At 37.6% G+C, this 27,570-nt stretch overlaps 1 protein-coding gene across 1 annotated transcript in view; it reads left to right on the forward strand.

The window, feature by feature from the left end:
- Positions 1–27,570, forward strand: part of WWOX (WW domain containing oxidoreductase) — a 474,253-nt gene that overhangs the window by 82,182 nt on the left and 364,501 nt on the right. The window contains exons 6-7 of the mRNA XM_071440725.1: positions 10,927–11,015; positions 23,905–24,090. Coding sequence (XP_071296826.1) covers positions 10,927–11,015; positions 23,905–24,090 — 275 coding nt within the window. The remainder of the gene's footprint in view (positions 1–10,926; positions 11,016–23,904; positions 24,091–27,570) is intronic.

Consider the following 27,570-nt stretch of genomic DNA (forward strand, 5'->3'; position numbering starts at 1 on the left):
AGGAAGGTGATGGGTGTTGTGTTTAATTTAAAGCTCAGGAACCTTTGGGGAATGTTGTGGGAAGCAGCCTGGTGCACTCAGGATAGGGATGGAAGTTCTGTTAGTGATACTGAGATACATTTTCTGGTTTCTTTGACAGTAATTTCTGAAAATACATGAGCAGATAAAAGGAGTAATCAGTTATGCACTTGAGATTTGGAGGGTTTTTTTTTTTCCTGAAAATCTGCAAGAGAACTATTATCAAAACCAAGAATGTTTAAACTGTATTTTAAGCAGGAGATACATTTGTGGAACAAATTACATTTGTACCTCAGTGTGAACGAGCACAGAAGAGTAAGATTTTTGTCCTTGACAAAAAATCTTTCCTCTTATTATTAATTGCTCCTCCTTTTGCCTGTATGCCCATATTTTTTTGCTCTATGAGACAGTTTATCAACAAAAGATGCTTTTTTCTCCATTTTTCTTTCAGTAGTTAAATGCCAAATGTTCCAAGTTCTGAAACATGTCCAGATTGCCAGATTGTATCTTATGCAAACCCTGACTATTTTAGAAACATATCTATAATCATATTAAGCAAAAGCCATTCCAGCTATTCATGTATATGCTTTTATGAATCTCAGATGTAATTGACAGTATTTAATTTTACTTAAGTAACAAAGGCTTTGTAAGTATAGATTTTCCTGATACCTGAGCAGAGTTAGGAAAAAATTCAGAGCACATGTAATATTACACAAGGAAATAAAGTTAATTTTCTTGAAATATACAGTAGGGTATATAAATGGACTTCGGGAAAAAATAGTGGAATGAAAAGTCTAATGCTATTTTCCTAAGCCACATTTGCTAAATGCAGACTTTTGCAAGGTCAGCAGTTATACTGGAGTTGAGGAGAAATGGCTTCAGTGGCTTTAACTTTACCAGTGCCCTTGATGAGGTGCAGAGTTGTCAGTATTCTCGTAAAATTCCTCAGTGATGGCTTCTTCTGTTCTCTTTATTTCCTTAAGTGAACATCTGTCTAATTGTTCACCTCCATTGCTTTAGTGCTTTCCTCATGCTTTCTCTGTTTCCAGACAATAAACTTTATTTTCTTCATAAGAATTCAGTCTACGCAAGGGTATTAGGCAGCTTGTTTGCACCTTTTAATTTCTGGAAGTTTTCCAGAAGGGCTTTTTGCTGTAGTTCCAATGGGTTCATCAGTGAATCATGTAACATAATGCAGCATTGTGTTTGGGTTTTTATCCGTTACCTTCTGTTTATAAACATCTGCTTGGAAATTTTCTTTTTGAATTTTTTTTTAATATGTTTTACATTTTTGCATGTGGCATATGGGTAAGATACACAGTACCTGCTATTTTTTCAGGTGTTCAGGTGGGTACAGCCTTAAATTTGGGAAAAGCCTAAGTTACTTGCTTAAACCCCAAAATTTCAAGGTAGAATATGTGCTGATGATTTAGCTGTGTAACAATATCTGTTAAATTAAAAGCAATTTAATAATTGAATGACTACATTAAAACTTGGCATTAACCCTTATGGTTGCAGGATTGCAGAAGGCATCTGAAAAGTCTCTTTTAGTCCCTTTTAGTCTCTTTCCTTTATAGAGGGGAAAGGCAGTGGGTTTTTTTTTTTTTTAATTTTTTGTTTTCCTCTTACCAGTAAAGTATTTGTATGAATCTCTCACACATATTCTTCAGGCAAATATTTAAAGTTGGAAGTAGGTGGTTTTTATGCTTTTACTGCTGCTTTATTTTTTGTCCTGGCACCACTTCCTTGTTTTTATGTACAAATACCTGTGCAAATATAATTTTTAAGGCATATTCTTTGTCCTTCTGACCATATTGTACATACACAAATTGTATTTAGGAAACAAGTCTTTTAGTAAGTTTAATGATGAGAGACAATTATTTTGCATGAGACAATTATTTTCTGGATTACTTTTGTTATCTTGAGGTCAAAATTTTACCAGAAAATTAATGCATATTTAGTAAATGAAAATTTCAAAGCTTTTCATGTTGACGGTGCTTAAAAATAAGACACTTGATCGTGAACTTTTTTCACATTTACATTTAAGTTATTTTGAACTTTCTTAATTATCAGAACAATGGGATGTGGCCTTCTGACCCCTCCTGTCTGGGGCTGCCCCATTGTGCCTCTGTAAAATACATGGTCTGGACTTTGATCTCAGCTTTTCAGACAACCTTGGAATTACCTTACCTATTTAATGATGTGCTTGGTTTTATGTCCGTGATTCCTGAGATGGGCCACGTTTGCACACACATTTAATTTCAGCCTTTCTGTTTATTTTCTTCATGTTTTATTTGTCACATCATATTTCTTTAGAAGGAAAGTAGAGAAAAGCTTCCTCCTTTAGTGACCACAGATCAGGTGGCAGAAGGGCAGATTTTTGTATTCTGGTGCTGATATTTTCCTGTGCATGCAGAAAGACTTCATATTTTTGTTCAAGTCTATATTGTGTATATTGAGTGTATATTAAGAAGCTGATCCTGCCAACCCTTGTACAAGAAATCTTTACTAATGTGATTCAGCCCTTTTATTTCACTTTCTAAAATTACATACATATCAATGTGACCATTTTCAATGCATCTCTTAGCTTGGAAATGTGAACAGCTGGGGAAACAAAAGAGTTTGTGTATGTGTTTATTTCTTTGAGCATACTGTTCTGTAAGTTATCAATGTTATATTGTTTAAATCTAGGAAATTGTAACCACGAACTGCCAATTAAAATGGCTTAAATAGCTAATTATTCAGTTCTTTCATATCTTCGTCTCACATATTTATTTCTACTTACGTTGAAGCATCCCGACATTATTCATGGGTACAGAAGTGATGACTTTTAACCACACTGATATATTTTTTTTTCCCCCTAATATTAACAGTGGGGGGAAAGGACTGCACCTCAAATCCCTTGGCCAGCTTTGCCACCCTCCCAAAGAGCTGCAATGCATTTGTGAGCCTGCAGACGTCAGCATCCTGCCAATGAACTGCGCTGTGCCCGCAGCCAGAGCTCCATCCCACCATCGCCGCGCTGGGGCTTCAGTCGGAAACTGTCCCATCCCATTCCTTCCAATACTCTCACTGCATTCTCATTTCCACTAAAGAGAAGGGCATGCTTTCCTTTCTAGCTTGTAGGAGCCGTGTTGTAAGAGTTGTCTTTAATTATTAGTTATTGTTGTTTCAATGCAGATTTATGAACTACTTATTTTGTGTCGTTTAACGTACCATTTTTTAAGCAACGTTTTTCAATCTGAACACAGCTTCCAGGAGGGCAAGCTGCCCAGAACATCAGTGATCTCACAGTTATTACTTTGTGTCATATATAATCTTGTTTTTTCCTGCAACAAATAAATCTTTGGGCCTCCCTGCAAAAAACATTTGTGGTTACAGTATAATAAAAATAAACCGTTTGTCGTGACTGCAGCTGACATTTATCAGCCTATTTGTGGGTGCTCTTTCTCTCTCTGTATAATACAGAACATAATTTGTCACTTTGTAAATACATTCCAGCCTAAATCCCTGCCAGCATCTGTTAGTGTTTGAAGGATTAATGCACTGCACAGTGCACGTCTGCACTTTCAGGCAACAACGTAGCTTATGGTTATGGATCATGAGAGAACAGGGAAAAAGGCTTCATTTTGTATTTACTTAAACACTGTTGCCCTTTTGACCATCCTGCTCTTCTCCTCTTGTTTGTTGTCTGGAGTGGGGATGCTGCCTTCCCTTCCCTTCCCTCTGTGTGAGATCCTCCTGGAAGTTCTGTACACCACTGTGTGTGGAGCTGTACATGTAAGATAACACCTCTTTAATTTTATGGGTAATTAACAATGGTAATAATGTATTGAAATAGGGATGTTACTGGTTTAGTCCATTTAGAAATTCTCCTTTTTCCCCCAGCTTCTGCCATTTCCAACAAATCCATTACCCTATTGCCTCCTACATTGCTTCCTTCTCAGCAACTCCTAAACTGGGCTTATTTAATCTTAAAAACTTCAAATAGAAGGAATTTTTAAAAGGAAAAAAACCCAAACCTGTAGTTTCTAAATTACCCTGATGCTGTTTGCCTTGTTCCTCTCTTTGAAAATGCATTCTGCTATCACTTGGGATGGTGCAGAATGAAAGGAATTGGAAGCATCTGAATAGGAGGCTCTCCACAGCTGAGATTCTGTTACATGTTCCCAGGCTCCCTTGGTCATTCTCTAAACAAGGAGATATGTTTATTAGAATGGTAAACCATACACATGTTGTTATATATTGCCAAGATTATTTGAGATTCCCCAAGATAAATTCAAATGAGCTTTACAGGAATGGGTGTTTGGAGACAGAAAGAAGTGATCTATATCCAGGGAAAGAAAAAAGAAAATCCAGCTAAAAGTAGGCTCCCAAGTAATTACCTACAGTTCATGTGCATTAAGGGCTAAACAAATTCCTATTGCCAAAATCTACAGTAGATTTTTGTTTAAATACATGTAATTTCTCGTTATTGAAGGAAATGTGTCCTGTGTGCAACGGAACCGTGTTTATCCAGAAAAAAATCAGGGCATTTGGAGCCTACTAAATGAAGAGTTCTGAAATTATAGTCCAGCAGTTTTTGTGTGTTTTTTGTTCTCTCTGGTTATGGAATAAATAATTTTTAAAATATCTTCAGGAGAATGACTTCTTTTACTCTTTCTAAGCATGATTTAGGATTGCTGGGGCATAGTTTACTTCACTGAAGATATTAATTTCATAAAGAAATGCAGATGTTTTCCCTTTTTTCCTTTATAATTATCTTCAGAAGATATGAAAGGCCAAATTTACAGAGATACTGATCTAAGAGTTAACTAATGTAAAGATTATGAAATAACATTATTGCTTATTGTAGTGGTAAGTGGTATTTATTACAGAAGATTTATTAAAAAAGGATATTAAAATCTGAAAAATGAAGCAACCACAAAGAAATGAATGAGTGTATGTGTAGACATTTGCTAATAGAAAGAGATAAAGTTCTAAAACTATTGGGAAATTTAAAATGGTGATTGCATGATAAGTCAAATATACAAAGTGTACCTGGAGACTTGAGTCCCATTTTTGTATTTGGATTTTAAATTATAGAGAAATGAAGTATTTGGATGAAGGAAAAATATTGTTGTGAACAGTGATTTGTTTAAATGTGAGACCAAATGCCAGGTTGGTCTATGCCATCCTCAGAAGCTGAACTCCTTCCTGTCAGGCTATCTTCATCCTTTTTCCACATCTCTCACCTTCAGAATTTCAGGCTTTTTGGCTCAGAATTTCAGGCAATTGCAACTTTTAGGCATTAATTTGCAGGACAATCCTACAACAGCTTGAGGGCTTCAGGGTTTTCTGAAGAGGCCTCTAAGTTGTAGATGATGCCAGAAAGATAAACACTGTTCTGTGCCAAACATCCAGAATTCTCCAGAATTCTGGAGAAGGGATAGAGACAAAGAAAACAATGGTACTAATAATTTATTCTTCATGATAAAATGTTGGTCCAAGGCTGATCAGTAATCTGAGCAGTTTGCAGGCTCACACTGACCCATTAAATCTTGATCTGTGTGCTGTTCTCTTCACTTGGATGAAGGAAACCCCTGGAGGAATTTCATTTTTGTGAGGATCAGAAGATCAAGTTACTTAAGCAGGAAGAACCAGGCTTTACAAATGAATTTTTGGGAGAGGTCACACACAGCATCAGTCTATGACAGAATTGAGCAAGAAGAATAATGGAAAAATTTACACCACTAAATTACAACCAAAATACAGGTAAAAAAACCACATCAGAAAATAATGAAACCAGGTATTACTAAATATTTTTTTTTTGAATGAATGAATGGAAATCCTTTTCATCTCTGATTTTCATGAAGAATCAAGTAAGTCCCAGCTATTTCCTTGTACATCTCATGAATGTGCTAGTAAAATGGTTAATATTTGGGAAATTGATTTGTGTTCTCTTGCATAAAGTTAGTGGAAATTTGTAAGTACTGCACAAATACTGCTGATATTGGGGGGAGGAGGAAGGTGGGAGTGTAAAAATGTTCCACCACAAGGTCTTCCAAGGAAGTTTATTGATGAATCCCAAAGGTAGCAGAAGAACACATTATTAGAGCATCTTCCAGAGGTGCTGGATTGCTCTGAAAGCAGCAATGGATGCATCCATCCCCATCAGCTCCCAGGAGCTGCAGAGCATTCAGAGCACACAACCAGCTGGAGCTGCCATTGCATAAATACAGTTTTGCATGAAGCACCAAATATTGACTACATTAGGGACAATAATATTTGCAGTCCTAATCCTGAGTGAAAGCCTTTTTCCCCATTAGGTACCCCCATAAATAGTGCATGGCACTGGCTATTGACTGTCATAAGCTATGTGTCAAATTGTCAGATGTGCTTCTAAAACACCCCCTGCTCCATCCTCAACGTGGAAATAGGAGTTTATGTGGGCATTGCTTGTCATATGCTGAGATTTGGTTATTTGTTTACCTATTTTCAGATAATTCCACAGATTTTTCATCAGCTTTGATGTAAAATTCTTTTTTTTCCCCAAGATTTTCTTTCTCAGACAGCCTGTCAGAGCTATCTGCATTCCAAGACATTGTCATGAAGATTTTTTCTGTATTAAATTAAACCACTTTTTACCAATTGATTGTACTTTCAGTTCCTCAAAGTCAGATATTCCTGTTGTTGTGCCAAGTATTCAGTTTTGAGTTAAGGACTTTTAAACATTGAAGATGTACACACACTATTTTCTGAGAGTAAAATTATACAGTAAATTATGTAGTGTCCACTCTGGTACATTTTAAGCAGGCCCTCACAAAATGACTTGTACTTACATAAGATACAGAGGCTACAGCATATTTATTAAGACTCTTCAACTCTGTATGAAACTGGAGCAGTCAGAAGTAATGGTGTCTGCTGAAAGATTCTTTATCATATGAATTTACTTTTAGTCATCTATTATTTATTTCAGCTATTTTATATGCCATTATAATAAATATTATGACAGAGAAAGCTTTTATGCTTCAACTTATTGTACTGCTCTTCACTTCCTTGCAATCCTTCAGGAAAATGTAGCTATGCTTTACCTATATTTAACGTAAATCATCACTTACATTTGAATGAAAAATTCACTATGAAAAAAGGCTCCTTCTTCAATACCAAGACACAAATGCACAATCATGTTTACTGCCAAACTACTCTACCATGCAGTGTTCATTTTTAAACAATTTTTAGGCTGTAAAGTGAATGCATTGCATATAGTGAAATAGCTGGCTTGCTGGGGGTTTTCACTTTTGTGTTACTTTCTGGCTCAATAAGCATTTTTCTAGCATGAGTGCAAAGTATAGCCAATTGCACTTAAGCATTTTTTAATATTTTTGCTCCAATAGGGAGCAACTTACTTACAAAACTGAATAAGCTGTTTTCTTGGGCTGTACAGAGTAATGAAACCTACCTGGAAATATTGACGAAAGGCTTTTAGAACTGAGTGTGAAACATGAAATACAAGATAAATTTTTTTCTTTGGACTTTTCAAAGTGTTATTGTGTTGGGTACAGAAGAGGACTTGTTTGGAACTGGAGGTTGATTTGCCTTTGGCTGTTTCTTCAAAGGCACCACATTGATGCCTGGGCACTGTTAGCCTTGAGCTGCTTATTGGGCTTCATGAAATACCAATACCCCCATCCCAAACTCGAACCTCTCGGCTGGTTCTGGCTGACCTGGATTGCTCAGGGCTCAGCAGACAGCAGGAATGTCCCCTCCCCTTGTGTCTGTTCTCCTCTGGCCACTTTGCAGAGCTGCTCTGGCTCTGGTCCTGAAGGGGTTTTGGATGGGACATTTGTCCTGCATACCTGCAGCAAGGACAGCAGTTCATTTCACACAGCTTTTCAATGGCACCATGTAGTTATGAGCCTGTGGTTTAGAAAAGAGCTCTCTAAATTATTCTACACTCGTTTCAGTATCTACTTTCTCCTTAAATGATGTAATTGAAAATAAAACAGTAGAGGGAACATTAATACTTTTTGTCAATTTAATTTTCAAAATTTCTGGAGTTTCCTGCCTTAGTGTACGGATTTGACGATGGCAGTCTAAAGACTGTCTGCTGTATTTGGGAAGGTGGCAAGTCTCATTTAGGGTTTCACAACATAAAATGAGGCATAATTCAGTACTGAAAACATGTGAAGTAATGAGAGACATCAGCATAATACAATTATGACGCATTAGATCAGGATTTGCAGCATACCATTACCAATCACTTCTGACTGCAGAGAACAATTACAGTTAAGATGCCTTTTAGCAAAAATGATTTTTAGTTTTATTTTTTATGAAAACCCCCTATGCTCTTGTGTACATATCACAATATGTGACACCTAGGATTCTAGGGAAACAGGGAAAACATTATAACAGAGGTAATTGTGAGCTACTGTAAGAAAACAAACATAAAACCTTCTACTTGTCATTTATGGAGATATTCGTACATTATTAAGAACATACCTTGCAAGTATATTCCTTTATTCATAGGTTTTTTTAAAAAGAGATATTGTGATATAAGTAACAGTGGGAAAATTTAAATAAAATTGAATTGATACTAAAGGTTTTGCATTTCACAGTGTCAAACTGTAGCAGGAATTGGTGGTCTACAGAAAACCTCTGTGGGGTGAGAGGTGTTGGATTCTCAGTTGAGGGGAGAATCTGAAACAAAAAAGTTGGGGAACTTGCCTAAACTCATGGTACATTAAAGTGATTTCTTCCCCAGCTGTGCTTGGAGAAAACACTCACACCTGGCTTCTTGAGTGCCTTCAGAAGCTGAGGTGTCAGCTTCTCACTCAGGTTCTGAGTGCTTTGGATGTCCCATGCTCCAGTTTTTCCCATGAGGAAAACAGAGTAAATGTATTTGTCTGTGCTCAGGATGTGCCTTCTGTGCATGTGAAGGAAATACAGCCTTCAACCATCAAGGTTTTAAACAGCAAAAGCAGGGAGAAAATTGAAAAAAATATTATAATTTTAAAATTTCTGATTTTTACATTTTCAATATATTAATCCTCAAATCAGGCCAACTTGAGTCAGCTTAACTTCTTTTTCAGAAAGTGTTTTGGAGGCTTCATACTTTCTTTTTTTCTTTTGGACATGAAGAACAGACACCTCTTTTCTGTTCCTGGAACCAGTAGCAGAAGCCTAATGTGTGACACCAAGAGGAAAAGCATTACCTGAGTGATGTCGTGTGGACTTGGACCCTTGCCCCCAAGAGGACAGTGGCTGGCAGCTTGTGGTCTAGCCTGTTGAACTACTTGATTATTATGTTTTTTGACCTCCCTATGTCCTTTTACCCTTGGGAGAGACAGGAGAATGTTTCAATTGAGGAAAGCAGAGGCAAAGTAAACCCAGCTATGCACATGACTTCTGTAGTGAGTAAACAGCTTTGAACTGCACAGCTGAAGGGAAATTGTTCTGGAGTTCTATTGCATAATGCAAGGCAGCATCATCTTTCTCAAGTCTCTGACCATCAAACAGAAGAAAATATTTACCCAGTGGGGAAAAATGAATTCCTGAATGATGTGCATCTTGTAGGGGTAAAAAAACCCCTTTGCAGCAAAGTTTGGTTTAGCATTTTCCACCTCCAGCAATTGATACTTCCTATGAAGACTGAACCTGTTGAAATTTTGTGTTTATTTTGCTGTCCTGATAAGTCTGGCTGGAATGGGACAAGAGGAATTGGAGTGCTGATATTCTGTTTAAAGCAAACCTGTAAGGTAGTTGTAGCAGGCAGAATGGGTTCATAGCAAAACAGAAAACAGATGTAGGGAGAAAGTGCCAGATGCAATGAAATGGGGAGGTCAGATGGAACACTTGAGCTTGGGAGGCAATGGGAGACTCTTCCTGGCTTCCTTCTGTCCTTTCATTCCTCCAGCAATGCTCATGGTGTAACCTTTAATCCCAGCAGATCCTGGTGCAACCACCAGCTGCTTGGTTCTGTGATGACTTCAGTGTTGTGATGAAAATAGGTACACATCTTTTGGTTCAATTTGTTTTGAGATTTGGAGTTTCAAAATATCTGGAAACAGGGATCTTTAAGCTGAAAATTGTGTTTTGGCACAGTGTGTCCCCTCCTAGGTGAAAAGTTTCCTTTAGGTATATACAGAATTTCTTTTGAAAACACAGAATCACAGAATGGTTTGGGTTGGAACTTAAAGCCCATCTTGTTCCAAGCCCCTGCCATGGGCAGGGACACCTTCCACCATCCCAGGCTGCTCCAAGCCCATCCAGCCTGGCCTAGGACACTGCCAGGGATGGGGAGGCCACAACCTCTCTGGGCAACCTGTGCCAGGGCCTCCCCAGCCTGACAGGGAAGTGTGTATCTATAATATGTCCTGATAAACTCTTACTGTATAAAGCACTGTGTAGACTGATCTGTTATTTTCTGTAGTCATTTTATACTGTCCTTTATATCACCTACCATGAAAAATAGATTTTTTAAAATTAATATGTGTCAATCTCAAGCTGTTTTTTATAGAATATTTATTGTTTTTTTTTTTTTTTCCTATTGGTATGGTTCCAAAAAATAGCATGTGTTGAGAATAGCACTTACTCTACTTTTTATTTCATGAGTTACATAAGTTTCACTGTCAAAATCAAAGCAAAAAAGATAGCTATTAACCTTAACACTTCCTTGAGTCCATTCATTGCATTATATAAAGCTGTGCATTACATAGTGTGTGTTTTCAGCAGAATCACCAAATCACAAATGCTGCTTTTGGCACTAAATGTTGTGCTTGTCCATCCCTTTTGATGATTTGTATTCGCTCTGGGGTTATAATGTTAAACAAGGGAATCAGACAAGTTTCATAACACATTTACTGTAATGTGATACTGTGAACTGAACTTGCTGTTATTTATCCTTTTTTATATTTTCTCTTGTTCCAGCATAAAGCCAAGGTAGAGGCAATGACCTTAGACCTTGCTTCTCTTCAGAGTGTGCAGCACTTTGCTGAAGCATTCAAATCCAAGAATCTGTAAGTACTCAGAAAATTAGATGTAATAATTTCTTGTTATTTTAATGTCTTTATCAGCTGAGCACAGTTGGCAGGATCACCATAGTTGGATGGATCACCAACTGCAGTGAGTGAAGAATCTTTTCACGGGAACTTTTTTCAATGTAAATTAAAGATCATTTGTTTTCATACACACACACACACACAAAAAAAATTACAGATCTTCTATTATTTGATGTGTAGCCCCACTTTTAAAGGGCTTTTTTACCCTGTGGCTGTTGAAAAAGACCAAAGCTGAATTGCATAAAGACAGCTCAGGCAACTGGTAACAGTTTGGCAGTGGTTTGGAAGAGGTCAAGGGTGAACAATTAGTGCACTTCTTGTCTTGTGTTGTTTTCTAACCTTCTCTCTCTCCTTTTCCTCTTTAAAGCCTTAAGAAACCACAGCCCTATGAGCCAGACAGCTCCATTTTCCAGACCTCTCTGTGGAATAGTCCATAACGAAAAAAAAAAAAGAAAAAAAAAAGGGGAGAGGTTGTGATAATGACATCACTTAACAGTAGACAAATTTATATGGAGATAAGCAGGTTAGATTCCAAGTGGTTCCTTTAATTTAGCTTGAACAGAGCCATGAATGTCTGAATTGAAGAAATTATTTGAAAGCTTTTAACTTCCAAGTCTTGACAATAAATTCCACACTTTGTGCTTTTATCCATAGTTTGACCCATTGATTGTTGTGTGTATTCAAACTTAGCTATTTTCTGCAAGTATTTCTGTAACTGATACGCATCTTACTGTTCTTCTCCAGAGAATATGACCTCTTAGCTTTGAAAATACATTGTCTTAGAGAAAATATATAACAGAGTGGTTTTTTTCACGTTTGAAACACTGCCAAAGCTAAATCTCACATGAATAGGCAGATGACATTTTAGTACTTATGAGCCAGATATGTAGGTCTTTTAGATGCAAAGAATTGTCAAAACTGACTTCTAACAGAATTTCTTTACTGCCAAAATCCTTAGTATCAATATTTTCTTATCATGTCATCTTCATACATTAAAATTTCTTGCAAGACAAATCCTTGCAGTATTGCTCTTTACTACTAACTTGGTTTTGTGGTGTGAGAGCAGTAAGTGTTTTAATTTAGAATCTTCATGCTTTTAATATGCTACATTTCTTTAAGTGTGTGGTTCAGTGGAAAGTCAAAACCACCCTTTTTCCAAATGCAGCTCATATCCTGATTTGTGTGTTGTAGCTCACACCCTGATTGTCCTAGCTAGTCCATTAGGTATGCATGTTTATCAATCCTTGGAAGTGAACAGGCTTAAATCAATTTTTGCCAGAGAACTTAGGAAAGGAGAAGATCTAGAATCAGTAAAACCTGGTTTGTTTTTGTTGGCATACCCCATTCTCCCAGTGTAGGTCTGTAAAGCTACATTGTCAGTGATGGACAGGCATTACTAATGTTTCACTCTCATTTTATTTGGAAAATAATTTAGTAATAGACAGCATTCAACGCCTCTGCCTTGCCTTCAGGCTTTTCTGTCTTAAATATGCTCAGATTTGCCTGTGTCTGGCAGGACTCATCCAAGCATAATGTGGAAGTCTATGTTCTGTATCTACTGTGAGACTTTGGTTTTGACCAAAATGAATTCCCAGTAATATTTTGTTTAAAGTCTGGGGCTGGATGGAAACCAGACCTCACACACTGCCTGTAGCACTGCATCTTTTATCTGATGCAGATACAGAAATTCACCTTACAACCATCTGCACCGGCAGGAGGGTGGACTGGGAGATCTACCAGCTCTTTCTGGCCTCTGATTTTTTTTGTGATTTAACTGTGTCTGGGTAAGTTTGGAAAAGCAGTGATGTGGCAGAGGCATCTTCCTGCTGCAGTGGTGGCTGATGAGTTTTCCAGCCCTGGAGAGCACCGATGACCTTTGTCTGTCTCCTCTTTCGTCGGTTTTGCCTCAGTGTCCAGAGGCTTTTGTCACGTTGGGAATTCCTCTGCACCTGGGGCTTTATGAGCAACTGGAAGGAATCTTACAGGCTCCAGTGACAGACTGAGCCTTGTTCTTTATGCTTGGGCCAGTCTTGTCAGTTGGCAGCCAAAATTTGTGAAATATTTCTGAAATAACTTGTAGGAGAAGCACATTGTGCTGGACTCCCCCCCTTCCCATGAGGGACCTGTCACTCCTGTTAGTGACTGTAGGAAATACCTTAGGAGAAGAGGTTTTTCTTTCTCTTACAGATTTCTCAACAATGAAGCAGATAGGAAGAGCAAATTTAGTGGGTGTTGTTTTATTTTTAAATTTTGCTTCCCAAAAAAAACTATCATTTGAGTTCTGAGCTGTCTAGATCTTGGTTTCTGGGGAAAACTACAATACTTCTAAAATGTCAAGGAGAAATTTTGTATGAGCACACACATTTTAAAGACCTGCATTTTATTTCTCACAGCATTTTATGTGAAGAGGCCTTTAGTGGTGAACATCCTAAACATCTCTGTGCTAGTGGTGATATTCTCTGTTTGGTTTCTCCAGTGCACTGTTGGTTTCTGGGACACTGGTATTTTCCACAACGTGTTGATCTTGGTGACATATGACCTAATAACTGAAAATTTCTTAAATAGATAATAGATGCCTTCTGAAATTCTGCTTTTCTGGCACACTTTTTGGCTCTAGGTGTTATTTTTTGTCAGCAGATGTAAGGGTGTGCTCATAGTCACATCACAGCCTGGGACCCTGTTCTTCCCTTGTTAACAGCAATTGGAAAATAGTCTTGAAGAACAGATCTCCTGGATGAGAAAACTAAAATGGAACAACTTCAGAAAAAGGATCCCTAAATTTTACTGAGTTGAAACCTTTGCAGCTGGGGAAGCTGGGGGTGTTTGTATTGCAGAGAGCAGAGGGGAAATTGCTGAAACTGTGAATCTCTTGCCTTAATCAAATAAGTTGTAGAGAAAAAAAAAAAAAAAGCCTTCTTGAATGTGCTTGGGAATCTGAGAGACTGTGGAAACCACGTGAAGAATGAAGAAATGTCATCCTCTGCTCAGCAGGAATTTAACAGGGCTGGTTGCATACAGACAACAAATGATGCAACAGAGGGAGCCTTGAGAAAAGCATAAATAATGAACAGGAGGAAATAGTTACTCTGAAAAGAAATATTTAATATGAATTGGAATGGTACTTTAAAGGCTAAGGCTAAGAAGCCTTCCCTGTTTGAAAGTAAAAGTCAGATGATTCATCTATAAATTATCATAGTTCTGAGATTTGGTGGAAATCTTTTATTCCTACATGGATTTTTTAGGTGTTGCAGACTTGTCCACAGATAAAATCTGAGCTCTGAATATATAAACACCGGTAAATTATGCCATATTCCTATAAACATATTCTAGAAAATCCTTCCTCCTCTCAGAGAAAAAGAGGGTTTTTTTTGTTTGCATTATCTATACTCTTGAGTTGATACAGCTGTTTCTCTTTCTGAGACTTTTTTATCCATGCAGAAGGGTTTTACTGATTATTTTAGATCCTGCAGTTCTGTGATTGCAACACTCAAACTTTCTCTAGGAGTAGGACAGTGCCTTCCATTTTTTTCTGGTCTCACACTTAGAAGGATTCAGTGGGAAAAATAAGGTAAAAACCTAAATCAGTTGGATCTCCCAAAGTCAACTTAGGGAGAAGACAGAATAAAACAATATTGCTGTTTAATATTTAATCTATCATTGTAGCACAACCTGAACACACAGACTAACACATAAAATGGATGTCCAATAAAAAATAGTCCTCAAGGATTTCTAGCAAAAAATTTTTGGAGAAAGCCAGCTATCTTTTAGTATTTAGTATTTCTGGCTTATTTTCTTCAGGGACATTCTCCACTGGATATTTTCACCAGGAGTGAATGAACTCCATCTTCCTTCCTTGTCAAGACAGTGCTAACTTTAGGATGAGAATGGAACAAGAGATCTCAGTGCACCTAAATGGCTGGATTTGTTCAAGTTACTTCTTTTACATGTATCAAGTCTTTCCCCTCTGCTGGTTTCCAGCTCAGGCAGTTCATTGAATGTCTCTGTTATGGAAAGTCAAATAAATGATCTGTTTATAATAATGTTCTGGGCTAAGATGGATTTGGCATGAGCTGATTTCTGTGCAGCTGGCAGAGGCAGACCAACCAATCTTTCATATTAGTGTTTTGGAACTAAGGAACACAGAATTGAATCTGCTGTTCATTCAGTGGGCATGATGTGAGGAATTAGGGTTGGTATTAATCCCCCTGACAGACAAAATGACAGCCCTGCTGTGATTGTATGAGCACAGCACTGGAATTCAGTCAGGGTCAGTGTGGGGTGGCTCAGGCTCTGTGGAATTGGTGTTTGCGTAGGAGTGGAGACGTGTGCATGTGGCACCTTGGTTTTTATATCTCAATTTGGTCATCCCATACTTGGCTGAAACCTGCATACTTTAACTGAGGGAAGCACTGGTGTTTCAGTTCTAAAAGTCCCAGGATAGGACCTGTTGCCAATATTTACAGCCATGGTGTCCTGGCGTTTGCCTGGACCTCACCATAAAAACACTTCCATGATCAAAACAGCAGGAAAGTTATAGATGAAATTTTATGTGCATTTGTACTTTTCAGTGGTGCATGGTGCCACTTGGTTTGAATTAAAGTTATTTTCTGCCAAACAGTAAGGCTTTAATTTAATGTTCTCAGTGTTTGAGAGAAAAAAGCTGAAGTCATCCTGAAAAATCTTGAATTACTCCAAAGACATGAAACAATGTTTGCCAATAGCTACTGCTTAGAATTTTCTGAATTGTTAGGAGCAATTCACAATCATGCAGGACTTCCAGATGTAGATCTTCAATGCAGTTACTTTCCTATACTTTAAAGAAATATTTTTCTTGTGGTAAGAATTGGCATCTGCTAACAGTTTATTCACTAATGATGTGTGTAGAAATATGGAAAAGACAGCAGTTATGAATTATGGTTCTCCATTTGGAAGTTTAGTCTCTTCTGATTTTCCTAACCAGACCCAAAATGGAGTGGGCCAGGTTTTCAGCTGGCTTCCTTAGCTGAGGCCCCAAACTCTGTAACTGCATTCATTTTTCATGCTGCAGGCAGAAGTGGGCTGAAACCTTGCAGGTGCAATTAAGATTTTGGAGCCTGATGAAAAGTCAATCCAGAATATGATTTTTCTGCATTTCCTTATTATAACTGACGTATTGCAGGTGTGTTTTTTTAATTCTAATTGAATGACAATTAGATCATAGATACTGTGTGATAAATTCTATGCATACCTGAGAATACATATGTAAAAATGGGATCTGCTCAGCAAATCGGTACAAATATAACTTAAAAGGTCTGGAAAAAAATGAATATATGATTCAGATGAATTATCAGTGATGCCATTATGCCAATATGTTTAATGGTTCTGTAGTCAATGTATCTCTATCAAAGATGATTGTTGCCACTGCTTATTGTCTTTCCAAAGCTGAACATATTTTATATCCCTGTACAACTCTGTTAACTCTTTGCCATTAATAGAATTACTTCCTGTGAATTAAAACTAGTGACAGTTGAGATTTTACATTTGTTTTCTCAGCTTAGAGTATGGTTGGCATCCTGGCAGTGCCACCAAGGCACAAACTTCTGGACAACATTGTGCGTTTTGAGATATCAAAAAATACCCACATTGAATTAAGAAACATGCATAGTTCAGAAGTTACTGTTGCAGACAGCACATATCTTAAATTTAAATAAGATCAAAGGCTGACTACATTTGAAACGTACATAATAATATTAGGGTAAAACTTTTTTTTCTCTTTGTGGTGATGCTATGCCTTATTAAAGCCTAGGGATTGGTTTTCTGCATAAATAGTTTTTCTTTTTCTTCTTTCTTCTGTTTTTAACCTCTTGTACACAATTACCCCTTTGTGGTAGCGTGTGTCAAGTCATGTGGATCCAAAAATTATTTCCAGTACTTTATAAATTAAAAATAAAAAATCTCAGAATCTTAGATCCTTCCCCCTTTTCCTGGAGGCAGAGTTCCTGATGTTTTCATCAGATCACCTTTCTTTTCATCTGCTCTATTGTGGAAATACCTTTTGCCTCAGAATATTTCATTTTTTTTTTTTTAATTTTAAGTAAAGTCCATATTACTTCACCATAACTTTACACACGGTTACGTCTACAAAAAATGATGAAGTGCTTTTAGACATTACTAACAAAAAGATTTGGTTTGGTGTTTGTTGCACAGTTTTATGACTATGACTGTGCTGTCCAAAATTTCCAAACCTGCCACTTGTCTTTGGACACTTTGCACTCACTTCACTCTGCCCTAATGAAGAAACCTTGAAAACCCCCTGGGGACTTTCTGCTCCCTGGTTGTTCTGGTGCCATTTTCAGCCATGTCTGTGCTAAATCCAGGGTGAGTCTAAGATGGCTTGGGGCTCTGTTTTCCTAAAAAAATTCCACAAGATGCACCAGCTGTGAAAACTGTTTTGAGCATCTAAATAAGAAAAATATGTCTGATTAATGTGATTAATAACTGATTAAAACATATTCTGTCACAACTATACCAAGGATCTTTGGGCATTATGGATTAATGAGTTTTGAGAAGCTCTGTGTGTTTAATTGATGTTGCCTTCTAAAAATTCTGAATTATCAGGCCAGAGTATTTAATTACATATACATTAATATATATTTAGTCTATTTAGTTAAATGCTTTCTAGGGGAGATAATTAAAAAAAAAAAGAAGGCAGAGTCTTCTGCTACTTGGGTAGGGAAGGCTCACTGCTAGCCTGAGACTGGCCATGGATCTTAGAATCCAAAAATTTGTGTAATAGACTGAAAAGGTTGGATTTCTTTATTAGCTGTTCCCCAGAATCCCAGAGGATGTCAAAGTACATTAATTTCCATCACAGCATGGAATCTTTCAGGTCTGAATGGCAGCACACAGCTGCTGAAGGGCTGTGTGTGAATTCTGTTACAGCTCTATAATCTCTGGGTAAAACAGGGGAGAGTCATTGGAAAGTGAAATGCTCAGAATGAGGTGTTTTATTCTTTGAATGATCAACTGTGGTCCCAAAAACATTTTCCAAGGATTTAGCTGTTTTCAAGTCAAAATATTATAAATATGTAATAAATGTAGTAATTGACCTTTTTTTTGGTGAGTTGTAGCTTTCTTTTTCTAACAATTCCTTATTGTGTGCAAACAAAATTTGTATATTTAGAAGTACATGCAAAAAATCATTCCATGGTTGTTACAAAAATGAATATTTCTTTAGGTCTGGCTTATGCTTTTTTGTGACTACATGTGAATGTGTGTAAATAATGATTTTCTGACAGAGTTTGAAAAAGATGCACTTTGAAGCAGCAAGTGTCCTTAGGTGGGCTGCTGAATGAAAATTACCAGATTCTGGATATTTTAGTTGCTGTTGTCTCTTATCAATTTCTGAAGGTGCAGGATGATGTGGGGTTATTTTGGTAGTTGTCCCTCACCGTATATGTAAGAAAAAATAATAAAGGGAAAACCACGACTAATGGATGTTTTGTGTTTAGTTCCAAATCAGTTGAGACCTCTGTTCCTTCTCCAAACATTTATGAAATTGTACACTGCAGCTTCTAGAGAGGTAATGAGTAATGATTGAGGGATGGTTGACCTCTATGCAGTATGCAGATGATGTATTAGGAAGGCACAGGAGCAGCTGCTCATAGTAATTCCCATGGATGTGTTATGAAGGAAGAATCAGAACAGCTTCAGTCCACTCCCATTAATCTCTTAGAAGTGGAGCAAAAGTATTTGCTGATCAACAGTGTCAAATCCTGGAGAGAGAAATCCAGCAGGATGAATTGCAGAGAATTTTCCTTGCTTTGAGCAGGTCATCCATCAGGGCTCTAAGTCCTGTGTTAGAGGCTTGCCTTAAAATGAAGCCTGTCTGACAATGATCCACATTTCTGTCAGCTGGCAGTTGGCAATAAGGGCATTTTTGCTGACCTTTTAGCCAATATCTTTATAAAAAAGGGAAGTTAGGCATTAAGCATTTTGTTTCTGAAAGTTATTGAGTTAAGTAGTGCTTTTTTTTCCTTTTACATTGAACCAGTAAGCATTTAAATATTTTTGTGTCAGTATTAGATTATGCATGGTTCTGAGTTTTCCTGCTGCTGTCTGAACCCTGACTTAGTGATTTTCTTGTTGCTTGGTTTCCTGTCAGTACTGTTTGTAAACTGAGGGGGATTTCTAGAGATGGTTGTTGAATTTACCCATTTTCTGGAGAGCCATAAGCCTCCCTTGCCTGTTGGGTATTCCCTTTGTGTATCTAGGCATTCCCTCGTGGAAAGAAGCACAACTTTCTAACTTCCAGAGAAAGCAGCCTGGGTGTTCAGGGTTATGGGGTGGAAAAGTTTGGTGGGCTGTGACTTTGCTTCTTTGTGGAAGAGAAGTCACAGCTCTGCCTTCTTTACTGGCCGTGACAGAGGTCTACAGTTGCTTATGGGACTTTGGGGATATGGTGAGGCCTTTTCTGTTGAATTTCTGTGTAATTCCAAACAGTGTGAACTTTTCAAATCACTTGAGAAGTGCCCCAGATGGTGTGACATTCTGCTTCATGGGAAGATTTGAAAGTATTCCCTGTGCAGGCTCTCTGGTTAACTATTTCATTGCGTTTGAAACGGGAGAACACCAAAGCCAAGAACTCTGTTGACATTTTGGTGGTGTTTGTTTAACCTCCTAGTGCACAGGCTACATTTGTTGAAAAATATTATTCTTACCTTTGCAAATCATCAGTAATTAATTCCCTTGGAAATATCTACTGCTGCACACAGCCAGCTTGGGAGGCTGCTGACAGATCACAGTTTTACATCAGGTGCTAACAAATTGATTATTAAATTTCATAACTAACTGATTTATAGCAACAATTTAATTTCTGTATCTCTCTAATGTATTCACTTACTGTATTTCAAATAGTGCAGAGGAGTTGGATTGCTTAGTTGCTTCTAATGGTGAATTGTGCACAGCATGTGAGATCTGAATGACTTCCCCAGTGCAAAGGTTAGTGAAGTATCACAGGCTTTGTGAAGTGCACAGAATATTAGCTGCATTTCAGCTCAGGTATTCACATTCAAGATTGTCCTGGCTGATCATACATGCTTTTAAAGTTTCACTAAGTTGTAGGCACAGTTACCAGCATGGTGAGGGTTTTCTGGGATTGCTGGGTACCCTGCAGTTGGAGCAGTGTGTTCCTGAGGCTCAAGAATCAGGGACAACCTGAAAAAACAGAGCAGATCAGGTCCTAGTGCCCACCTAAATGGCACTGGTGTCCCATGTTAGCTCCCTTGGTGGGATGTAAGTCACTGCCTGAAGACATTTTAGGGAGACATAGAGGTAAATTTTCATAACACTCTGCTGGGTTGTAGCTGCAGTGTCTCCAAAAATATCTCATGGGTGTCATGGTTAGAGGGAGCACTTGGTCATGTCAATACCAGGAGCAAACACTATGGAAAATTTCCTTTGCTTCTGACATCCTTTGTTGGCCTTTGCTGTGTCTTTGATGTAGAATTACAAACTATTTTCAACTGAGGGGGGATATTTTTTTTCCTTGGAAGCCTCATGCAGATTGCAGCAATGTTTTTAATGAACTTGTGAAATCAAGGTCATAGTTCTGCTATCACTTGAAAATACCCCTGTCATAAAGCAAAGATGCAGTGCCAGATGTGTGGTGTGAATTGTCACGTATCTTAAAAATTTTGTCCCTGCATAATGATACGTTCAGTGACACAGAGCTGTGCACCACTGAGATTAGAATCTGTCATCTGTGGCTGAAATTCATAACTGCACAGTGGCTGTTACCCAGGTAATCTCATTCATTTCCTGGTGTGCAAATGGCCGGGTCACAAAAACTCAGATGACAATTTTCAGTAATTGGACCTTTGTTAGCAGTCTGACGAGAGACACCGATAGCTTAATGGACGTGGATCCAAAGCTGAGAGGTGGCTTTTTTCTGAGCTGAAATGAAGCACAACATCCATGTCTATTCATACAGCCCTTTAGGTTTCTTTTCTGTGGAGTTATCCAGGAAAAAAATCCTTTTTTATTTAGCATTTAAAACCACTAGTGCTAATTAAAAACAAAGGAATTCTAAAAGGGAGTCTGATATGAAATTTTCACTATGATAACTGTTTAAAATGTTTTTGTATTTATTTTTCTATTTCTTCACAGATTTTAATAATAAAATATTGTAAATAATGTTAATTTTACAGTCTCTTAAATCAGAATTACTTTTACTTTGAAAAAAATGAGAAATGGGCTTTGAAAAATACAGATCTCATAAAATGGACCGAAGTATAATTTTATTTCTTTTATAAAATCCAATTAAGTTACCTAAAATTTAAAAAAATGACTACATTTTATCATTTTATAGTTCTAGAATATTCTTCTTAATTAATTGAGCTGACAGATTTAGGTATAGAGTGTGTATTTCCCTTCTGGTAGTTATTGTGTGAATACTAATAATGAAGGATTTACAGTTTGGATAGGTAGAATATGTGAATCCTTTCTGTCTGTGATTTGTTACTTCCTAGTACACATTAAAATTATCAAATAGAAGGATGATCTTTTTAAAAGTCTTATATTTTTTTTGAAGGAATGGTGGTGGTATTTTCAGTATTGCTGGTGCATTAATGTGCTGCAGTTCTCATACAGGAGGCTCTTACACCAAAAATTGCATCTGTGTTGGAGAAACTTGTTCCTTTTTTCCTAGCAGATGTACAAATCTGTAAATTAATTTTTGCTGGAGCTTTTCATAAAGTCTCATAAGAGGTGATGAATCATCCAAAGTTCCATGCTCTCTCAAGCTTCAAGCAGCTTTGTTTTCCTCTTGGCAGATGCATCTCAAAAGAGGCAAAATGCACTCTGGTTTAAATAATTTTGATAAAAAGTGCCTCAAAAGTTCTGTTACCTTCTAAAGAACATGATCCTGCACAACTCAGTGAATATCCTGCTTGTGCTGTGTTGAGTGAGGCTGCAAGGATCAAAGGGCTGCTTTTTTTTTTGCCATTTGGTTTGAACAGAAACAGAAACTTTGCCTTTGTAAGGACAGTCCCTGTTTATCTTCAGTTTCTTTTGTGGGTGCAGGATGTGTGCACAGATATTCTGTGTATAGGTGTCACTACAAAAAGGCAAATCAGAAATCCAGCACTTCAGACACCGAGCTCTCAGAGTGCACAGATGCTTCACTCTGCTTCTGGAGCTCTTGGTTAAAATTTTGCAAGCTGGCAAAGGAACAGATAATAGATTGTTAACTTCTCATTGAAGCACACTACACTGGTAACATCCCAACTGGCTGGAAGATGAAATTTATTTCAATAAGAAAATACAGCCTACTCTCCATCCTTTTGCATTTCTTTCAGTATTCAGCTAAGGTGTGTTTGATTCCCCCTGAAATGTTTTTTTGAAAACTGAGCTATCAAAATCTGATGCTCTCAAACATGCCTGAAGGAATATAATTATTTAGGTTTGTTTGACAACCTGGGGCTTCATGTTTTACATTATTTTCCAGAATTCCTTCTGCAGATGCTCAGAGTTGCAGTACACATGTCCTTCGGTCATGTGGGGAAATGTTCTGACTCTGTGTCTGTGTGTGTAGGGCTGTGAGGAGCACTTGAGAAGGACAGAGGGCAAGCAGTTATTTTTCCTAACTGTGCTTCATTTATTACCTTCAGAATTAGAGTTTATGTTGCATGTTGATTCTGTCTCATGGGATTGCAGGAAAGACATAATAGGATGGAATAGGCTAAACAAATGTGACAGATCTTAATATTCTGGTGTTAGGACATCACAAGTGTTAGTGCAGGAATTTTTGGCTGTCATTATTCTGTGTGACTTTCCCAAATTAAAGATACCAGGGTGAGGGATGGCAGCTGCAGGCTCTCCAACCTGAGGCTCTCAGCTCAGGTAGAGCTTGCTGAGCTCTGCTGCATCAGGCTCTGACTCAAGGACAAGAACATGCTGTCAGTGCCAAGGTTTGCTCAGAGATGATGCAATCTAGCAAATGCAGATCCATCTGAGGTCTGAGGACCAGAGACTTTGCTGTGTTTCATAAGGGTTTGGAAAAAGACAAGAAAGAACAGAAAGGGCATTTGTCCTTGATTCTGCTGTGGAGGTTGGGAAGGCTGCAAGGTGCAGTATCCTGAGATTACACTGGAGACCTCAAGGAATCTGAAGTTTTCTGGACCTGTTTTGTGAATGAGAGAGGTATGTGCCAGCCTAGGTTCTTTTCTAGCTTAGTTTGATAGAATCTTACCCTTTCATTTCAAGTTCCTTTATCATGGCATTTCCATTTAAACTGGGTTAGGTGAGTCCAGTGAGGAAGGATTCTGTTTCAAGGATCTCATATGTATTGTGTACAGATTTTCCACCTTCTACAGCTTCTGGAGAATGTTTTTATTTTTTCACCTCAGTCTTGCATTTCTTAACAGCGTACTTTATCAGCTGCAGAAGGATAAAATGTGTACACGAGCCCTTTTGCATTGTGTCTTTATTTCTTAATCCCTCATCCCCTACCAATTGTGCAGGTGTCATGTACCCCATTCAAGAAAGTGGTAGGAGTTGCTCCTCCCCCAGGAAAAGTTTCTTTTCTAAATGCTCCAGATGGAGACAGTTTCCCAGTTGGCAACTGGGAGAGCAGTGATAGTGCTGTGTGGCATTTTGCCTTTTATTCTGTACCCTTTCTCCAAGGGTGTCCTTGTCTCACTGTGGGGTTCAGCTGGACCCTTAGTGGGGCTGCTGGAACCACCTGGAATCAGCTCCTTCCCACAGAAAGCAGCCAGCCAAATCCCTCACACCGGCACCCCGTTCACACAGGTGTAAATAATTGCACTCATTTAATTGAGATTTCTTTGCCCTCTTCTGATTTTTCCAGGCCCCTCCACATTCTGATCTGCAACGCTGCCGTGTTTGGTGCTCCCTGGTCCCTGACAGAGGATGGCCTGGAGTCCACCTTCCAGGTGAACCACCTGGGACATTTCTACCTTGTCCAGCTTCTGGAAGATGTTCTGTGCCAGTCATCTCCTGCCAGGGTTGTCGTGGTGTCCTCTGAGTCCCACAGGTTGGTGAATGTCAACTTTGGTTTTGCTGGAATCTTTAATCCTTAAAACATGAAACAGTTGGGGCAAAACCAAAGGAGTTTCTGAAAATGAAGGTCCTTGCTCTCAAGCATTTGCCTTTGAATAATCTTTTTAAAAATAGAAGCATTACTAATGCCTGTGGATGTTTCTGGATTTGGCTCTGTTGCTGGATGAGGCATGTTCTAGTTTTATAACAGTATGTAGATATTTTTTTGATCATTCTTTGTGTGAATGCAGATTTTCGCTGCGTTTCAGACCACTCATTGATTTTGTGAGGAGATGGAATAATAATTGATTAAATCTGAATGGCATGACCTATATTGATTTGTCATTCAACAACTTCAACATCTTAGCAAGAAGAATGTGCAGATATTTTAGCAGGAGAAACAATGCAATTAAAAGCTGCTAGATGAAATCCAGTTGTTTTATAATGAGAAATTAGGGAATTCAATGTAGACATTAGCTGTATAATTGTAAAATGGGAAGTAATGTAGTTAATACATATTACAAATCTGGCTATGCCTCTTTTGGTAAATTTTTTAATTAAAATGTTAGATGCTCATCTTTTCTACTGCCAGGAAAAGTACAGTTGGTAAAAAAGATGTTGATGAGGTTTGCCTTATTTCAGATGTTCTTGTGTTTTTGTGTTAATAACTGAAAAGATGGTTTTGATTTAAATAAAGTTCCTTGTGCAAAATGAATGCCCCAGTTCTGAATTTTACTGGGCACAAACCACTTACTCCTTGCTGATTTAGTTCAAGGACTGCAGGATAAAGCCTATAACATCTAGCTTTAAACATTACTGTTGATTTCTATTTCACTTTTGGTCATGTGTAGCAGCTCTAGCAAACTAAAAGAAAGAATGTGAGTCCTTTTTTTTCTTTTTTTTTTTTTTCCTCCTGTCTTCATATTTCTGAAATGTTTTAGTGACCCAGAATGAAGCTTATTTTTTTTAATCATGTTTCCATAAAATGTAACCCCAGGGACCTGGTAGAGAGAGACCAGCCAAGGGTCGGGCTGAAACCTTTATCACTTCCAAACACAGGGGCTTATGGTATAAATGACACACTGCAGATAGATTTACTTTTACCATTTTAAATTTATGATGGCTGAAATGAAAGGAAGCAATAGAAAATGCCAGTAATAATCCTCCCCACTGTTAAAAGACATGAAATGTCTAGTAATTAGGTGGTAACAAAATCTGGACATCCTTATCTTTGCAGATCACACCAGGTTTGTGAAAGCAAGTAGCAGAGTCCTGTTAGGAGTGAGGGCAGCTACTGCAGGGCAGGAGAGATAGCTCCAGAAATAAATCTGCCAACTCCAATCACTTGCCAGATGTGGAGGGCACAATGGGATATGTATAAATGAGCTGTTATTTAATGGGAGATTATGTTGAATTGTCAGTTGCTTGTTCCCCCTTGTAAGTTTGTATCTCTGATAGTGTTTTAAATGACATCTTTGTTTTCCACTGCATTAAGTGCTGTGTGTAACCAGGGCTCTCATCTCTGGACATCTTTATCTGTGATTTTGAACACATTTTGAAAGTGCTCATAGCTAAGACAGAGAGATCAGCCAAGGTTGACAGAAGCCCATCAGGAAATAAGTAACAGTCTATGTTTGAATAAAACAATTAACACAATTAGTGAATTTCTCTTTTTCTAAGAAGTCCAAGTAATGTCTTGCAGCTTATCTTATCACTTAGACTGATCATTGTAAATAACTGTGCTTTCCCCACCCCCAGTCTGTTTAATGGGAAGAAGTTTATGTGAGGAGTTAGTTAGGTATTATTTGGTGGTCGTTCTTTCTGACCTACTTGAGAACTCTGAGCCTTAAACCATGTCGTAAAACAGAAGTGTTGGTATCTAATTACTGCCATAAACCTTGACTGGATCTTTTTGCTGGAGTCAAGACCCCCTGTTAGGGGAAAAATTAAGTCCTATGTTTGCAGAAAATGCTATCCTGCACTGCTCCAAGGCAAAATATTTATTTGCCTCTTTGGTTCTTTGTTCATTTCTAGTTACTTCTCTGGATTCAGCACAAATGAATTCTGTTTAAATTAAGCTTTTGGGTACTTTAGGCATATCATATTAAAATCAGAATAATAAGTAGGTTGACTTTTCCTTCTGTCTTTATTTCTGTGTTGTTAATTTGATGGTACAGCCCTTATTCCCCTGAATTCACTGAGATTGGCTCACATAAGCACACTTGCAGGACTGGACTCAAAATATGCCACCGTGTTTCCTTTATACAGTAACACACAGAGTTGTATTTATAGATTATTTTTGGTGTCATAAGTGGTTACTTGTGGAACGAATATAGGAAATTCCTCCCAGAATAGTCCTCTTAATTTCAGAAATGTATTTTATCTAACTGAAAATTATGAAAGAGAAATTTTGTTGTTGAAATTGAAGGGCTAATTGTGCAAGACACAGAACATCCTGGATTCCTCTTGAGTTAAAATACTGTATTGCTTTTCTCTGAGCATATTATAATTCTGCTCACAGAATGAATGTAGAAATTCCAGCTGATCTCTTCATTTCTGGGCATGAGATGCAAAATTAGTAAAGATATTTTAAAACATTTTTCTAGTGTGTACTATAATTATGTTTATCCCTGTTCTCCCCAGCTGATTCTGAAAACCGAGTATTAAAAAGAGCTTGCTAAATTCTTTTTATTTTTAGTAGCTCCTCTGAATGAAACACAGATCTGTAACTAAATGTAGTATTATTTTCTAATATTAAGGTATATCACTAAATTAATAAATGAAGTTATAAGAACTGGGAGGAGAAATTATTTATGGAAATTTCCTTTTCTTCATCTAAATGTCTTTAGAACATTCACTACTTTGTTTCTTTCCTTTTTTTTAATAACAAACAGCTGGTGTTTAATGACTCTGTCAGACCCAATTAAAAAACGTCAACTAGTTACTTTGATTTGTGTTCAGCCATGCCATGGGTGTACTTAAAAACATTATGCTCTGCCAGAGCTCATTTTGGCTTTGTTTACATTTATCTTTTAAACATATAAGACTATTGATGGCAAGTTACCAAGGTTATAACCCCTTTATATTCATCAATTTTTAATCTAAAAAAGAGCTTAAGAGGCAGTGAGACTCATCCATAGTTACTTGAACACTTAAATGCAAGTGTGTGAGCACTGGATGAAATGATCAGGGGATGGGAAGAAGGGGAAAAGAAAAGATGCTGGGTTGCTCTGCTTTTAGTGCAGAGTTATTTTATCCAACATTGTTTCCTCCAAACTGATCATGTTTTTATGGATATATGGCAAAATCAGTATTGTTTTTTTTTTTTAATTTAAAATAAAGTGATTTGTTAATTACATACAATGTCTTTAAACCATCAAAGTGTTTTCTGAGTTGTTTTTGTTTATTGTTTGCTGCTTATAATGATCCAATACTTTTACTGCCATATTATATGGGACTGTTCCTTGGGTCTCAG

Source organism: Agelaius tricolor, unplaced genomic scaffold, assembly GCF_023055355.1.
Source record: "Agelaius tricolor isolate 1412-34295 unplaced genomic scaffold, bAgeTri1.0.p SCAF_15, whole genome shotgun sequence".
NCBI lineage: Eukaryota > Metazoa > Chordata > Aves > Passeriformes > Icteridae > Agelaius > Agelaius tricolor.